Source organism: Benincasa hispida, chromosome 8 (genome assembly GCF_027475165.1).
Source record: "Benincasa hispida cultivar pf3 chromosome 8, pf3_genome.v1.1, whole genome shotgun sequence".
Lineage (NCBI taxonomy): Eukaryota > Viridiplantae > Streptophyta > Magnoliopsida > Cucurbitales > Cucurbitaceae > Benincasa > Benincasa hispida.
This window is the reverse complement of record NC_143485.1, coordinates 17904592-17922683: the sequence shown is the minus strand read 5'-3', so window position 1 is coordinate 17922683 and position 18092 is coordinate 17904592. Positions and strand designations below refer to the sequence as shown.

At 34.5% G+C, this 18092-nt stretch overlaps 1 protein-coding gene across 2 annotated transcripts; it reads left to right on the top strand.

Moving 5' to 3' along the window:
- Window positions 1-8614: 8614 nt before the first annotated feature.
- Window positions 8615-15381, top strand: LOC120082960 (ATP-dependent zinc metalloprotease FTSH 9, chloroplastic). 2 transcript variants are annotated; one of them, XM_039038407.2, is made up of 13 exons: window positions 8615-9811; window positions 10264-10329; window positions 10410-10544; window positions 10679-10744; window positions 11543-11728; window positions 11824-11910; window positions 12000-12113; window positions 12236-12360; window positions 12476-12584; window positions 13004-13129; window positions 14026-14349; window positions 14439-14562; window positions 14840-15381. In XM_039038407.2, the coding sequence occupies exons 1-13, from the start codon at window positions 8930-8932 to the stop codon at window positions 14977-14979; spliced, it is 2484 nt and encodes an 827-aa protein (XP_038894335.1). In that variant the 5' UTR covers window positions 8615-8929; the 3' UTR covers window positions 14980-15381. The 2 variants fall into 2 exon arrangements, with proteins under 2 accessions (XP_038894335.1, XP_038894334.1); XM_039038406.2 differs by having other exon boundaries at window positions 14436-14562.
- The last annotated feature ends 2711 nt before the right edge of the window (window positions 15382-18092 follow it).

Below are 18092 nucleotides of genomic sequence, written 5' to 3'. Positions count from 1 at the left end.
AGACACAACCACTAGGAGCCTTCGGTATACTCAGGGTGAGAGTCTAGGAGTTGTAGACTCTGACTATTTTGGTTAGGAGGGTGAGTTTGAGTTTGAAGGAGGAAGAAGATTGAGGAAGATCCAAAATGTTTCTATTCACACTATCGTATAGTAAAGCCCTCTTTCGTATAGTTCTCGACGTGAGTCTGTGAGGAAGAAAAGAAAATAGTCTTTTATTCGATTGGCCATAAAACTACTTAATCACCTACTAAGATGGTTGAAAAGAAAAGATGAATAATTGTCCAAAATAATAAAATTAATATAAATAAATATGATAATCAACTTATCATATCTTATTTATATTAAACTATATGTTATATAAAATATAACACATAATCTATAGTTTTAATATTGTATAGTACAATATGAACTATAGTTCTTTTTCTCTATTTTATGACATTTAATATAAATTATATTTATATTAAATTTAATAACTATTTGAATCTCATTCAAATACTTATTTCCTCCAAATAAACTATGATGTATCAAATACATTATAATAATTGTATCATATATGATTGAATCAATTTAATTATATCATATATATAATTAAATTCTCTTTTATTAATTTGAACAATTCAAATTAACCCAAAAACTGATTCTCAACTAAATCCTTTTGAGCTACCAAGAGGACCTTATGGACCTGTAGCTTGAAGCTCCAACGATACGTGAATAATTAATCAAGCTCTTTAATTAAATTATTCACCACCCGTTAACTATTGGGCACTCCACTAAAGATCAACAGCTGCACTCTTTGCACTATAGATATATTTTTGTGTCCATTGGATGTAATCAATCTACAGTACGATGACCTTTCGCAAATTGCTCATAAGTACAACTGGACCAAATTACCGTTTTGCCCCTATAATTACATATTACTCCTTAAGTACCACTAATCCCTCTAATGAACAATAGATCATAGTTGCACTATGACTAAACCCCTCTTAGGCTAGGAGAAGGTGAGGCACCATATTGTTCAAGACTCGGAACCAGCCCTTAATAAAGCAATTTATCAACTTACCCTACTTTGGGAAATGAGTGAATTCCATCTTGTGTAGTTGTGTTCCCAGCTCCCCAATCAAATGAATCCCCTAAATGGTAGGCTTGTCGAGTCGGCGATCTAGCCACTCTCACCTATATAAATCAAAGGATCGCCCTTACAGGCAGGAGTTCATAACTCACTCAGGATTAAGGTCATGTTACCTATGGTCATCTTGGTGAAATGAAAGTCTCTATTATGAACGGTGTAATGTAATGAGACTAAACATTTTGTGGTCCGGTCTTATACAAATTCTTTGTATAGAACGTCCCCGATTGCATGTCTAATACATAAATGATCGGGATCAGATCATTTGTAGCACTTTACAACATTTGTAACACCTACAAAGCGGGCCATACTCGTAGTGTCACCAAGATAAGGTACCCAGCCTTATCCATACACTACTGACCATTTAGGTTATCACTTAAACATGATCCACCTATATGTCTCCACATACATGTTTAAGTTACAACGATAACCTTGAATGTTAGTTTATTGATTTATGGTTAATGCAACTAAAATATCGCATATTTTATAAACAAAGTGAATAAAAATATCATATATTATTAATCACATAAAAGTTTGTTCATACAAAGTTTACAAACTATAGGACCCTACGAGATTTAGGGTATCAATCCCAACATACACATCTCACTAACTAGAGTTTTAGTTCAAGTGGGAGTTTGTTGGATTTTATGCCCTAAAAATCGTAGATAGTAAATGTAATATTTGACCGATCATTAATGAAGTGTTATTAATATTTATTGCAATAAATAGTTATTGTTTATCATATATTTATCTTGTCTAAATAACCTTAATCTAATAAAATAATATCCAAGACTGTTGTATGAGTCTTGAACTGTATGTGGAGATATACAGGAATCAGTGTTCAAGATACAACCTAAAGGGTCTATAGTATTGTTGGAAGGTATTAATGCACAGCGAAAGTGACCAGAATCCATAAGCACTTTAATTCATTAATTTTGACTATAAAGAAAATATGCTTCAACAGAAATAAATGAGTTTCACGACATACCTTTGAAGAACTTCCTCTAAGCTTGAAACCAGCTACAAATCTCCTCAAAATCTTGTTATTGACCACCCCAAAGATCTTTCTTACCATCCTCTTGGTGCTCTAGATTGAGTAGTGAGACTCAAAATAAGTTGGAATTAAGGGAATTTGGAGAAACTCTCAGCAGCAACCCAGTAGAAAAACAACTTCTTCTATCGAATTTTCTCAAAAATTTGTTTGGTTGCATTAGATTCAAAACACTCCAATCTCTTCAATATATTGTAGATATTCATGCAAAGAGATTTGCTGCATGAGATGCAGCTTACGCTTGGAGTTAATGAAGACTTAAAGTGGGTTGTTAGCGAGCTAGTACATGAAGACAATGGAAAAATCCATTTTTCCACTTTGTGTTTTTCTTTTCTTTTTCAATTTTATCAAAATTGATTTCATAAATCAAATTTATTTAATAAAATTGAAAATATTATTAATTTTACAAAATCAATTTCATAAATTAATTTTCTTAATAAAATTAATAAATAACTATTTAAACAATTTTAATTAATTTAATCTCAAATATTAAATTAATTTTTACACAATTCCATCTTCAAATATTTAAATCATATTTAAATATCATTTCTCCAATTTTTTTTAACTCTAATTTGAACACTTCAAATTAACTTATTACGCTATTCTAGAGCTTATCCATTTACAAGCTAGTAGGGGGACCTCATGGATCTATAGATCATGGGCTCCAACGATCCGAGATTAATCGACTAAACTCATTAGACCAATCTAACCCCTATTCGTTCTAACGGGCGATTCCACTAAAGCCCATAGCTAAACTCTCCTCACTGTAGATATATTATGTCCACTCGGTTAGTAAGTTAACCCTTCACAGGTTGCTCGTAATAACGGTTGGGTCGAATCTCTGTTTTACCTCCGAAATTACCATTTATTCCTTAAGTCTCACTGATCCCCTAATGAACAATTGATTTGTGATCCAATCAACAAATCGAATCCCTCTTAGGCCAACGAGAGGGTGAGGCCTTTTGTTCAAGACCCAAAATCAATACTTGAAGGGAACAACCTCTCTACTAATCATAATTGGGTATGAGTGAATTCCGTCTTGCACCCTATGTTCCCAGCTATTCATCTGGTTTTATTCCCAAAATGGAAAGTTTATTGACCAGAGGTAGTTGATTTACTCTCATTGTTTGCAGATCAAAGGATAATCCCAAACAAATAAAAGTTCATAGTTAGTTCAGGATTAAGGTCAAGTTACCTAGGTCATCGCTTTGAAATAGTTAGCCTTAAACAGTAAACAACGTTATAAAGTAAGAGTGACTGATTTCATGGTTCGATCTTGCACAAAACTCATTTGCACAGGACACCCCCACTCCTCATGTCCATGAACGAATTAGGATCACTTCATTTGTAGCACTTTACAACTCTTTGTAGCAACTACAGAGTAGGCCGTACCCAATAGTGTTACCAGAATAAGGCACCCAACCTTATTCATATACTATAGATCATTTTGACTATTTACTCGAACTTGATCCGCTTGTATGTCTTCACATAAAGTTCAAGTATTAATGTAATAGTCAATGAACTTTGGTTTATTTGATTTCTAACAAAAATATATTCAATAACAACTTATTGAATTTTCAGAATAAGTTCTACTGTTTACAAACCATGAGTTTTTGGATATAATACCCAACAAGTATATGGATAAGGTTGGGTACCTTGTCCTAGTGACACTATGGACATGACCCATTTTGTATTTGATACAAATGCAATGATCCAACGCATTCATGTATGGGACATGCAAGTGGGGGTATCGTATGCAACAAGTTTGCATAAGACCGGACCACAAAATTGTAACCATTAGATGTAACTCCATTGACTAGTCAGGTTTATATTTCACTAGGATGACCAAGGCAACTTAGTCTCGATCTTGAGTAGATTATGGACTCTTGTTCACGAGGGATTGCCATTTGATTTTGTATGAGTGAAAGTGGCTAGTTCGTCGACTCAATAAGCCTACCATTTCGGGGATAAGACCGAGTGGGGAGTTAGGAACATAATTTCACGAGATGGAATTCACTCATTCCCGCCTTTAAGGGTAAGTAGATGAGTGTTCCCTTAAGTGGTGTCTCTAGGACTTGAACAAAGAGCTCTTCCCTCTCATTGGCCTGGGATGGGTTTTTATTTGATGGTTGGATCACAAATAAGGTGTTCATTAGAGGAGTAGGGGTACTTAAGGATGTAGAGGTAACCCGAGGTTAAAACGATAATTTGACCCAACTGGTTTTATGGATACTCGTGAATGACTTGAAGGATCTCATTCCGAGAGTTCCATGAGCGGGTTCAGATCGCTCCAATTTCACAGTGACTGAAACATAAAAGATATGCATTCAACGTTAACAGTTATGCATATAAACCTAATTATCGGTATGCTCAGAACACAATGAATAATAAGGAAGGGGTTCATACCAGATGAAGACTCTCTTCGCACGTATGAACCCTAAGCAGCGGAAACCCTCCAACGGATCTACCAACACCCGACTAGTATGTTGACTGCAACAGCACGATCAGTACGAACACAAACACTGCGACGGGGACGACACCACCACAAGTGAAACCCAGGTATCTTCGGCATGAAAACCCAAATAGTGGGCTTTGGTAAGTTTGGCAAAGGAGGGAGGACAACACGTCGTGTAGGCGATAAACAAGTGGGAGATGGAACTGTGCTATCGTATAGCGAAAATGCTTATGGTATAGATGAGCTACACGATCGTGTATGAAAGGCTGAACGATCATTTAGAAAAAATGTATACGATCGTTTTGCGAAAACGTGAGGTAGATAATCGTTTAGACGGACGAGTTTCTATTGTATAGGCTCTCGCGATCGCTTTCACGAATTCTTTTGGGCGCGGACGGAAATATGAATGCACGATTGTGAAAAATGAAAACGATTTTCATTTTTAATCTGCCGGTTATCATAACCCACGCAGCCCACTTCCCACGTCTGAACGTGGACAAATTAGTTAATTATCAAATAATTAATTAATTAATTTAAATAATAAATATGATCATATTATATTTATATCTTCTAGTTTGATATCATGTATCTACTATAGTATGTTTCTCCTCTACTTGATATAAATCATATTTATATCTAATTTCCTCCAAAATAATATATCTCATATATTTATCCAATTATATCATATATAATTAACCAGTCCAATTATATTACATATAATTGAACTTCCTCTTGTCAATTTGAACATTTCAAATTAACCCAAACACTGGTTCTCGACTTTATCCAAGCTACCCAAGTGACTTAACGGTACGTGAATAGCTGACTATACTCTTTAGCCACGAGATCCACCATCCGTTAACTGCTAGTGATTCCACTAAAGACCAACAGATGAACTCTTCTTACCACAGATATATTTATGTGTCCATCGGATATAACCAATCGTGAGTATGATGACCCTTCACAGATGTTCGTAAGTACAACTGAGCCAATTAACCGTTTTGTACCTGTAGTTACATCTCACTCCTTAAGTACCATTGATTCCCTTAATGAACAATATAACATAGTCCAACTATGTGTGAACACCTCTTGGGCTAAGAGAAGGTATGTGGCGCCACATCGTTCAAGCCTCAGAATCAGCCCTTAAGTGAGCCATCTATCTACTTACCCCTGTCTTGGGGAATGCGTGAATTCCACCTTGTGTAACTGAGTTCCCAGCTCCCAAATCAGATGAATTCCCAAAATGGTTGGTTTGAATCGGTGACCTGGCCACTCGCACACATATAAATCAAAGGACCACTTTCAATGGCAGGAGTTCCCAACTTACTCAGGATTGAGGTCATGTTACCTATAGTCATCCTATTGAAGTGAAGTATCTGTCATGAACGATGTTATATAACGAGACATTAACACTTCGTGGTCAGGTCTTATACAAACTCTTTGTATAGGACGTTCCTGCTTGCATGTCCCCAATACGAATGATCAGGATCGGACCATCTGTGACAAGTCACAACATTTGTGACCATTTCACAAAGCGGGCCATGTCCGTAGCGTTACCAGGATAAGATTTCCCTCCTTTATCCATTTACTACAGACCATTTTGGTTGTCACTCAAGACATTATCCACTTGTATGTCACCACATACTCGAGTGAGTCACATACAGATAACCAGTGAATTTATGTTTATTGGTTTGTGGCAAAGAAAATAAAACAAATAATCGAGCAAAAAACAAGATGTGAAGTAAATATCATATATTAACAACACAGGTGTTCGTATATACTGTTTACAAACTACGGGACACGAGACTTTAGGGCATCAACCCTAACATGACTAACTTACTGTTATTGATCAATATTCATGGACACAAAAATATATTTGCAGTGAGAAGAGTGCAACTGCAGGTCTATAATAAAGTGTACCCACAATTAACGAATATTAATTAACTTGGTTAATGAATTTAGCCAATTAATCTCATATCGTTGGAGCTTCTGATCTGTAGGTCCATTGGGTCTCCTAGTAGCTCAAAAAGGGTATTGAGATAATTAAAGTAATTTGAAATGTTCAAATTTACTAAGGGAAAAAATATAATGTATGGTGATGTATTATAATATAAAATTTACGTTTTAATTGAACTTTATAATATAATTTTATTCTAAATTTGATTCAAAATTAATTCATAGGAAAATTAAATATTTGAAGAAGTTCAAATATTAAATTTAATATGAACAAAATTCATTTAAAACTATAGGTTAAAATTAATGTGAAATGCACATTAAAACTATAGGTAATGTGAGAGAAAAATAATTGAATGTGATTCAATTATAAGGATAAATCAAATATGTGATAATTTAATGATTAATTAATTGGAGAATTAATTAATTAATTAATTATTAAATTGAATCAATTGAATTAAATCTATAGATTATGAGAGAGGGAGATATTAGATTATGATTTTAATGTACATTTAATTAAATATATATTTTTTAATTATTATTAATTAATTTGATTAATTAATAATTATTTGATTTATTTTAATAGATTAAATTTTGATTTAATTTATTTTTAAACTAAATGAATTTGACATTATTTAGTTAATTAAAACAAATTTAATTTAATTTATTAATTAAATAAATAATGAATTTAACTTAAAAATCTGTTATAACAAACTGCCCGACGTAGGGAGTTATATGGGAGTGGGAAGAAATCTTCTCCCAACTCTCTCCTCTCTCTAAAAGAAGTTTTGTCATGATCACATGATTGTTTTTCTTTGTCGGTCTTTTGAGATTTCTGTTCGAACAAAATTCCCTCCAAGGATCTAACCTCATTCTACCTCACTAACTCAAGGAGAATACAGGTGAAACCATTTTAGTGGTGTTCCCTTCATTTGCAGTAGAGGAATCAAGATCGTAGATCCAAAAAGTTGGTGAAGCCTTCCAGAGTCATCAATGATAGTAAGTTTCTAGATTTTGTTTCCTCTGTTAATTTGTTATTTTTTCCGCTACATTTGAGGTTTCAACCCAGTAGTTGGAGATCTCAACAGATATTTTTTTAGAAAAGGGAGAGAGAAATATGAAGATGAAGATGGAGAGGGAGGGTAGAGGGAGAGGTGTGAGATGACGAGGAATCTTTATTTTTATTTTATTTTTCAATTTTAAAATATCCAATCATAATTAAATTAATAAAGGTTAATTTAAAAATAAGAGGCTAATTTCAACCACCAACAAGCTACAAAGATATAATTGATCAAATTGGAAGTTGAAAGATGTGATTATAACCAACCCCATAGTTCAGCGGTGGTTTATGCAATTTTTTCTTATAGATATCTCTCTCTTTTCCAATATGACCCATAACACATTCTATGTTTAAACTACAATGAGAGTTGCAAACTTTGACTTTGTAACATTTTTAATAATTTTTTATTATTATAGCTAATTCAGTTAAGGATTAAATGGATATATCACTTAAGAATTAATGGGACACTCGTTGCGTTGAGTGAAAAATACTAATTGTATTAAAGAGGATTTTGAAATAATACTTACTATATATAATTATAGATTATATATCACTATCATATTTATGCCCCGAATATAGGATGAACTATAATAATTAATTCCACAGATAGCCCTGGATGTGAAACATTTTAAGGAGCTAATCGAATCTAACTCCAAATATAAGAGAGAAAAAAGTATTTTTTTTCTAATTTTAATTAAGAAAAAAAACTCGTATTACGTGGCAGCATGTGAACGAATCAACGTTAGGACGGAAAAAGGAAAAAATGAGTGCTTTGGCGAGGAAAGGAAACGACCACATAATCATTTTTGAATTTAGATTTGCGAGTAATATCATTTCCCTTATTGGACACGTGTCGCGTTTTCATAAGTTAGAACACGTACTTTCAATGAAACGCACCGCAGAGAATAAAAACTATCTTTTTTTTCATATTCCAAGAAACCCCATAAGGCTGGGGCCACGGATAAGGCTACCAAGCAGAAGGCGTAAAAATGAACCAGCGGCCAGGATTCCATACCTCACCTTCATCCGACGGTTCAGATTGCAAGTTGATTTTTCCCTTCACATTTCCCCGCCCTCTCTCTCTCTATCTCTCGTCCTTTCTCTCACTTCAGCAGCATTTTTCACACTCGAAATTTTTTTTCCAGGTGCACTGCTCACATCCATAGATTTATTTTTTTTTTAAATTTTTTTTAGGTTTTTTATTTTTGTTTGTATAGATGATAATAGGGAAAATACATAGTTCGATTTGTAGATTTTGATTGTGGTTCCAATTTCTGGAAGTTTGAAATGTCATCGGTAGAGTCTTTAAGTCCGGTAATTCGAACCAAGTTTCATCTGGATTCGAATTGTAATCTTCGTTGTTGGAATGGATTAGGGTTTTTCTGTTGTAAATCGAGGGTATATCACCAGAATTCAAACCGTTTTGTTCCGAATTCAGTGCCCTTTCCCTCTGTAAAGTTGTATAGATTAGCGCCTTCGAAAAATTCGGATAGATTTAATCTTTGGGGAGGTTTAGCGGGAAATTTCAGGTCGAGGAATATCAAGATATGTGCAAATGGTAGGGATAGTGATCCCACAGGTGGTTCAGGGGAGAAGAGTGAAGCAAAACCAAGCGAAACTCAGGGAGTGAGTAACAACACGACGAATTCTGGTTCTTCGTCGAACCGGAGGAGGGAGAAGCAGGGAAAAGGAGGAGGTTGGTGGTGGTCTAAAGGTGGAAAATGGCGGTGGCAGCCTATTGTTCAGGCCCAAGAGATTGGAATTTTGCTTCTGCAGCTAGGAATTGTGATTTTTGTTATGCGGTTGCTTCGCCCCGGGATTCCATTACCAGGGTCCGAGCCGAGGACACCGACGACATTTGTAAGCGTCCCTTACAGTGACTTCTTAAGCAAGATCAACAGTAACAACGTGCAGAAGGTTGAAGTTGATGGGGTGCACATCATGTTTAAGTTGAAGTCTGAACCAGGGACTCAGGAAAGTGAAGTCATTAGTGGAAGCAAGCTGCAGGAATCAGATTCATTGATAAGAAGTGTTAATCCGACTAAAAGAGTAGTTTATACAACTACGAGGCCAAGTGATATTAAAACTCCTTATGATAAGATGCTTGAAAATGCAGTGGAATTTGGGTCACCAGATAAGCGGTCAAATGGATTCTTGAACTCTGCATTGGTGAGTTTCAATTGTCATGTCATGCTACTAAAGATCTTTGTATAACTAAATGGGCATCTACTAAAGATCTTTGTATAACTAAATGGGCATCTATCTTATGTATCTGATATTTGTTAAAACACAATGACCAAATGTTAGTTCTAGATTGATAAGATTGGAGGGATTATTATTTCGCTAGCAGGAAGAACAAGTAGATTCAATGGCATTCAAATGTCTTTTGGAGCTCATATAGCTTACGTATAACTGATAACTTTTATAAGCAATCATATATCTTCATAATTGTAAGTGTAATGAAAAGCATGTTCTTACCATGCCATATTTGAATAAAGGAATTGGAACAATGAAAAGCAAGAATTCATCTGTAACGCTATTTCTTTTTACCTCTCTTATGTGCTTGAACTATACCATTTATTTCAGAGTTGTAATTTATATACTTGTTTTATGATTTCCAGATAGCTTTGTTCTATGTTGCTGTGCTTGCTGGGCTTCTCCATCGGTTTCCTGTAACCTTTTCACAGGTATGAGATGGGAAACTTCTTTTTGTTGCACCCTCTGAATTGTAGTTCTTTATTCTGATCAGGCACCTGCTTGTATTTAGCATACAGCTGGTCAAATTAGGAACCGTAAGTCTGGGGGTTCTGGGGGGACAAAAGTCTCTGAACAAGGTGAATCAATTACTTTTGCTGATGTGGCTGGTGTTGATGAGGCTAAAGAGGAGTTAGAAGAAATCGTGGTATGGACTTAGTTCTTACTTCTTTCTCATCCAAATTAAGTCATCGGTATTGTCCATAGTCTTTTTGAAGATCTCTCATTTATTTGGGAAATGGTTTTTATATGGTAATAACATACTATAAATATGCTTCACAGGAATTTTTGAGGAATCCGGATAGGTATATTCGACTTGGTGCTCGGCCTCCTCGAGGTGTCCTTCTGGTGAGTTTTAAGAATAGTCATGATTATCAAGGGTCCATTTGGAAGAACTGCTTGTATGCATAATCCATTTTTAAAATAAAATTTCAGAGTTTGTCCTTATTCTTTTAAATGAAAGTTATTAATCATTGGTTGGTCCAATGATCTAAAGTTAGTGCCAGCCATAAATCCATTCCTCTTGGGGATGGGTTCAAATCATAGAGACAACCTAATTAGGATATCAAATATCTTACGAATTGTTCGTGTGAGAGTTATTGTTATCTCTTGAGATTGGTCAATATAGCGTTAGCTTGCTTAGGGCTTTAAAATTTTAAAATAAATGAATAAATCAAGTTGTTTGGTTAATGTGGTAATTGAACATTGCAGCATCTCTTGCAAGTTTGATATAAGTGATCTTTGAGTTGCCGATCTATCGTTATTTTTGTCCTTTCTGCCCTCAAATGTTATGAAGGTTTGGCGTTAACATACAATGGTACCATTTAACCTCATTTTTCTTTCACAAATTGGTCAAAGAAATCAAACTTATAGTTAAGTCCTCTGTACACTTCTACACTTGGCCTTCTTCTCCTATCAATATGACACTCCTAGTCCTATTTGAATAGAATTATATGCTAGTTGGGCTTGGTGTCTACTCGTTTGTGCACGAGTATATTTCAACTTATATAATGTTATATTTGTATATTTGGAAATAATTATATGGGCTATAGATGATGCAGACTGGTAAACACCACCCTTGCTGGTGGATTGCTTTCTTACGTTCCTTTTATTTTATTTTATTTTTTTATATTTTCATTGTACCAGGTGGGTCTACCAGGGACAGGTAAGACTCTTTTAGCGAAGGCAGTCGCTGGGGAAGCTGAAGTGCCCTTTATAAGTTGTTCTGCTAGTGAATTTGTAGAACTATATGTTGGCATGGGTGCATCTCGTGTGAGAGATCTCTTTGCACGGGCAAAGAAAGAGGCACCATCAATCATCTTTATCGATGAGGTTAGAACACTCATCGCTGTGATAGTGATTAGTGACTATTGAAAACTTGGTCCAATCTTCAAAATTCATATAGTCGAACCCCCGCCTTTTTGTAGATCGATGCTGTAGCAAAAAGTCGTGATGGTAAATTCCGTATTGTCAGCAATGACGAGAGGGAGCAGACTTTGAATCAGTTGCTTACTGTAGGTTTCCATGCGTGAGTCTTCAGCTTCCAAATTATATTACGTTAGCTAATAGCAACAAGTTCAATGCGTTTTAAATTGGTTTGCAGGAGATGGATGGGTTTGACAGCAATTCTGCTGTCATTGTTCTTGGTGCTACCAATCGATCAGATGTCTTAGATCCTGCTCTTCGCCGACCTGGAAGATTTGATCGTGTTGTTATGGTTTGTGACCTGTATTATGGGTCTGCTACTTGTCTAAAGTTGGATGATGATAGAGTTGATCTCAACTTTGTTTTGCATTTTTCTTTTTCTTCCCCCTGTACTCTATTTGTTTAACATTCTAGGTGGAAACACCTGATAGAACTGGAAGGGAGGCAATTTTGAAAGTACATGTCACCAAGAAAGAGCTCCCCCTTGCGGCTGATGTCAACCTCAGTGATATTGCTTCTATGACCACAGGCTTTACAGGGTATTTTGTGTTCCCTTTCTATCATTTCATGAGACGTGTTTCTAATTCATGGATCTTAGTTGTTGGTGATCTAATGGGATGATTTAAATTGGATTGGAACCTATACATATTGCAGGGCAGATCTTGCAAACCTGGTTAATGAAGCTGCTCTTTTGGCTGGAAGACAGAACAAAATTGTGGTGGAAAAAGATGATTTTATTCAAGCAGTGGAGAGATCGATAGCTGTAAATTTCTTTCCCTCTCACATACACAACATACACGTATGCACATGCCACACAGAATATACACATACACACCTCCCCTGAAAGAAAGAGAAAGAAAGGAAGCTCGTAAGAAAGGGCACTGGTAGCTATCTCAAAAATCATTAATATTTTTAGACAATAATTGTATGACTAATTGGCTAATTGGCTAATTTGTTTGTAAATTTGCAATTCTGCACAACATACTTTTTCAATAAGATAACAGTATATTTTCCATTTTATAGATGCACGATAATATGTAATAATATCTGTGTGATACATATTTATTATATGAGACAGATATTAGGGGAGGGGTGCTCTATAGTGAAGGGCGCTGTTCCTTGTATGCATTTGGATGGAAATTATTTTTTTAATAAGTAAATGAAGGAAGTTGTTTGTTGCAGGGCATAGAGAAGAAGACTGCCAAATTGCAAGGAAGTGAGAAGACTGTAGTTGCACGACATGAGGTTGGTCATGCAGTTGTAGGCACAGCTGTTGCGAATCTTCTACCTGGACAGCCACGTGTAGAGGTAGCAATAGAATATTCTGGTGCAATAATTTTTTAAACCTAATGGAATCAGATTCAGTATCTGAGGTAGTATCTATCTAAAATGACTTCACACAGACACTTATGTGTCTTATTTGACTATGTTTGGGGACAGTTAAATTATTGTTTAGCCATTTGGTATGAAATAGTTTGATTATTAACCATAATAATTCCAAACTTCCTTTTGATTTCATTTATAAGCAATATGGTTAAGAAAGATGATTCAATAATTTATTGTTATGTGTTTGTTTTCATCTCATTCATCCATTCTGGTTCCGACATTCTCCTTATTGGCAACAGACATGGATATAGTTATGCCTTGTTATTAGGGATTCAAGATCGTTTGAGTAGTTTAGCTCTTCTAATCTTTGAATCAGAATAAGTTTAGTAGATTTCAGCGAAGTCTAATTTTTCATATAACCTATTGTTTGAGGATATATCTTTTTAATACAAGTAATGCATGCTATTGGTCCACTTTTATGAGTCCAATAATTTTTTCATTGGAAGCTGTTGGTCTATGTCAAGTTTGTTTTCTAGCTGCTAGTGCAGATTAACCTTGGATTCATCTACCTTAGTCAAGCTTTTTGTAGCGATGCTATTTTTCCTGTGTAATTCAGCTATCAAATTCTAGACATATTTTATCATTAGTGCTTATGTCGTATTCTCTCTTAATTTGCAAGTTAGAAAACATAGCCCTAGACCAAGCAATTCCTGCTGTTTTGCTTTTGACTAATTGATTTGACTTGTTCCTTATGTGGAAGTGGAACTTTTGATGGTTAGGTACTAAAACTCTAGTCTCACTTTAGTTATGAGGTTGGTTATATTGCAAGTCTAGTGCCAGCACGAAAGATAAAATCATTTCATGAATGTTTTTATCAGAAATTGAGCATACTACCAAGGTCAGGAGGGGCACTTGGGTTTACCTATATTCCTCCAACAAATGAAGATAGATATTTGCTCTTCATTGATGAACTGCGTGGCCGTTTGGTTACACTTCTGGGAGGACGTGCAGCAGAAGAAGTAGCCTTTTCAGGTCGTATTTCAACTGGTGCACTTGATGATATCAGACGAGCAACTGACATGGCATACAAAGCAGTGGCTGAGTATGGTCTGAACCAAACAATAGGCCCTGTGTCCATGGCAACACTTTCTGGTGGCGGGATCGATGAGTCTGGGGGAGCTGCCCCTTGGGGAAGGGACCAGGTTCTTAATTTTTCTACGATTTCTTTCTTATTTTTAATTTCATCGTATATGTTTCTATGCAGTTCATATTAATTATATATATGCAGCAGGGCCATCTTGTTGATCTTGTTCAAAGAGAGGTTAAATCATTGCTACAATCTGCTCTCGAGATTGCACTTTCAGTTGTGCGTGCAAACCCAGCTGTCTTGGAAGGGCTTGGTGCGCATTTAGAAGGTGATATTCTTTGCTTGGGATGAGAATATTGCCATGCGTCCATGTTTTCTTTCTTTGTTTAGGTTTTTTGTGAATTTTAATAGAACTATAATTAGAGATAATCAGTTTCATCTCTCGTTCGCTATAAAAGGATAGTCCACACGGTGACTCGAACTAGATGAAAACCTTGACAAAAAGTGATGACATAAATTGAGGCAAACACAAAGAAATCATTTTCTATCACAAAACTAGAATTGAAGATTTATTTTTCATTTCTGATTTATGTTTCCTCTTCTAGAAAATGAAAAAGTAGAAGGTGAAGAACTACAACAGTGGTTGAGAATGGTGGTTGCACCAAAAGAATTGACCATCTTCGTAAGAGGCAAGCAAGAATCCCTTCTCCCAGTACAGTCAGTGAACTCAGCCCCAGCTTCATAGCCCATAATGTATAATTAGTTTATACCTAGAGTAACCTAAATTTCGGCGCATTCTTTATAAGAAAGCTACCTGCTGGTTGGATATGTCATCTCACAACATGGCTGAAAAAAATACCTGCAAAAAGGAGCAGCCGATGTAGCTGCCTAAGCACCTCGTGTTCGAGCTGTATTCCAGTATGTTGCCATATCAACTTTAATGTTCTCAATCAGCTAATGCATTGGCCACAATTTTAACAGCATCCAACTTCATATCTGTAATTTATTACCCAGCTGTGTACACACTACTGTACTGTAAATATATAGCATTTCCATAATTACAAATGTATGAAGTCTGGGTCATTTTACTTATACTCTCAAAAGTTATCAGTCATTCATCATTCAACAAGAATGTCTGCATTTTCTATATTGACTTTTATTGATATAACCTCTCTTTCTATAGCCTAGCAAAGTTAGAACTGCATAATGTCTTGGTCATTTACTTGTACTCCCAAAAGTTACTAGTCATTCATCCAAGTTACAAGTGCATGAAGTCTTGGTCATCTTTCAACAAGAATTGTACATTCTTTTCTTTATGAACTTTCTCAGTCATATTACTTATTCTCCCAAAAGTTATCAGACATTCATCTTTCAATAGGAATTTGTGCATTTTCAATATTGACATCTTTTGTTCATAAACTGTCTTTGATTGTCCCTTCTCTCTAGCTGATTTCTTCCATAGGTTACATTTGATGATCATACAGCTAGAAATCATCCTGAGTTGACCTAATGGTAAATAAAAAACATGAATTTTAATAAAGGATTAAGAAGAAATGGGGTTCAATCCATAATGGTTACCTATCACAAAGTTAAAATTCAGAATTAAAATTATTAGGTTCTCTTAGTTCAGGCTGTCTCTTGAATCGTCGGATAGTATATGGGAAGCACAACGTCAAGCACACAAGGATGCACACACTTGGTCTGCCCACTCCATGAATTTTACTCCCATCATTACTCACATTAAGTATAATAACTCTTAGAGAGAAATAAGACGGGAAAATTCATGGGGTGAGCCCCTCGACCAAGTGCGAGTGCGCTTTTGTGCTTGACGTTGTGCTTCAAATATACTAGTCCAACCATCCAAGGAATGAAGAGAAGGCGGAACTAAGAAAGAGGACCTCTTATGCCGCACGGATAAGGTAGAAGTTTTAATTTTGAATTTTAATCCTATAACATTATCTATCTAGGATTTAATATCTTACGAGTTTTTTTGGCATTCAAATGTTATAGGGTCAAGCAAGTCATTCCGTAATAGATTAGTTGAGGTGCACATAAGTTGGTCCAAACATTGTGGATATCCAAAAAAAAAAAAAAAAAAAAAAACTCATCTAAACAAGATTTTGTGCATTTTTTGTATTGACACTCAACCATAATCTCTCTCCCTAGTTGAACAAAGTTACAAATGTATGAAATTTGATCATTTTATTTACACTAGGGTTGTTCGTGGGTTGAGTTGGATAGAGTTGAAACACTTTTTAGACCCAACTCAATTGATCAAATTATGAGTTTTTCAACCTAAATAGCTCTTATTAAATAATGAACTCAAACCAACCCAATTATGTTATAATTGGGTTGGATTGGATTGGGTCGGGTTAGCTGAGTTGCTTATTTAATTTTTTGTTCTAAAAATAAGTAAAATATTAATATGTAAAAATTTTGTTTAGTTAGTTTCATATGTTGAATTAAGATTAACAATTTGATTTCAATTTATATTGTGCAGATTTCCTTTTCAAAGTGCTAAAAAATTGCTTGTAGGAGTTTTAGAGAATAAATTATCTATAAAAAAATCATGAAATTACATTAAATTAAAATAAATATATGAATATATAATTATACCATAAGTAAAAAAAAAAAAAAATTTTATGAAATTAATAATAAATTAAGATTGATTTGAGTTATTTTAGGTAAACTCATGAATCAATTCGACAAAATTTTCATTTATTTGAATCCAATACTGAGTGAGGTTGATAACCCAATTCAAACCGTATGAATCTGATTCTGATTGAATTGATGGAGTTTTTCGGATCTATTGTGCACCCTTAATTTGCACTCCCAAAAGTTGACAATTATTCATCATTCAGCTGGAATTTGTGCATTTCAATTTTGACTTCTGTTTATCATAATTTCTTTCTTTCTGTCACTCTCTCTATCTAAGCATTATTTGCATCTTTCACTTATTATTTCAGAACAGGAAGTGGGCTTTGCTGTGGTGATTTCATCCACAAAAATGTGGTGAAAGTGAAAGATTTTTGGGTGTGCTGATGATATTTTGGAAGCATAACTAAATATCAATGTTGCTATCTGAAAAAGATATAATAAACAAATGAACAGCTTTTGAGGGACCATGATGCAAAAATTCACCATGAATTGATTGAGTTCTCCCTTTTAAGAAGTGAATGCCTAGAATATGTATAAGTGAATTGGATGGCAAATTATATTTAAATCAAAATTTCAAGTTAAAAAGTTCGCAACCAATTATAAATATTTATTTAAACACTCAGAAAGCCAATATAAATATGTTCTTAATAAATGAAAAAAATGGTTAAATTATCATTTTTGTTCATGTACTTTATATTTTATTTTATTTTTGTTTATGTACTTTCAATTGACCGTACTTTCAATATACTGTTTTTAAATATAGAAAAATGAATCAAAATATTTACAAAACATAGTAAAATTTTAGAATTATCAACGATAGACGTTGATAGACGCTGCTCGACTACTATCAATGTCTCTCAGTGACATTGTTAGACACTGATAGAAGTCTATTAGTGTCTATCATTCATAGTTTCAAAATTTTGCTATATTTTGTAAATATTTTCTACCGTTTTACCATTTGAAATAATTTTCCTTTCATATATCTTAAATTAAGGTTTTTAATTTTAATAAACCTTAAATTTAGTCATTAAAAAGTTAGCTTTATTTTCTCAAAATGGCTTAAATTATAGTAATAAATTTTATGTAAGAAGACACGGAAACATGTTTCTAAGATTTATAAAGGGAATGCTAACTATGAATACTTCATACTTCATTAAAAAAAAATGAAGACCTCTTATTTATATAAAAGTTTAAGATTTA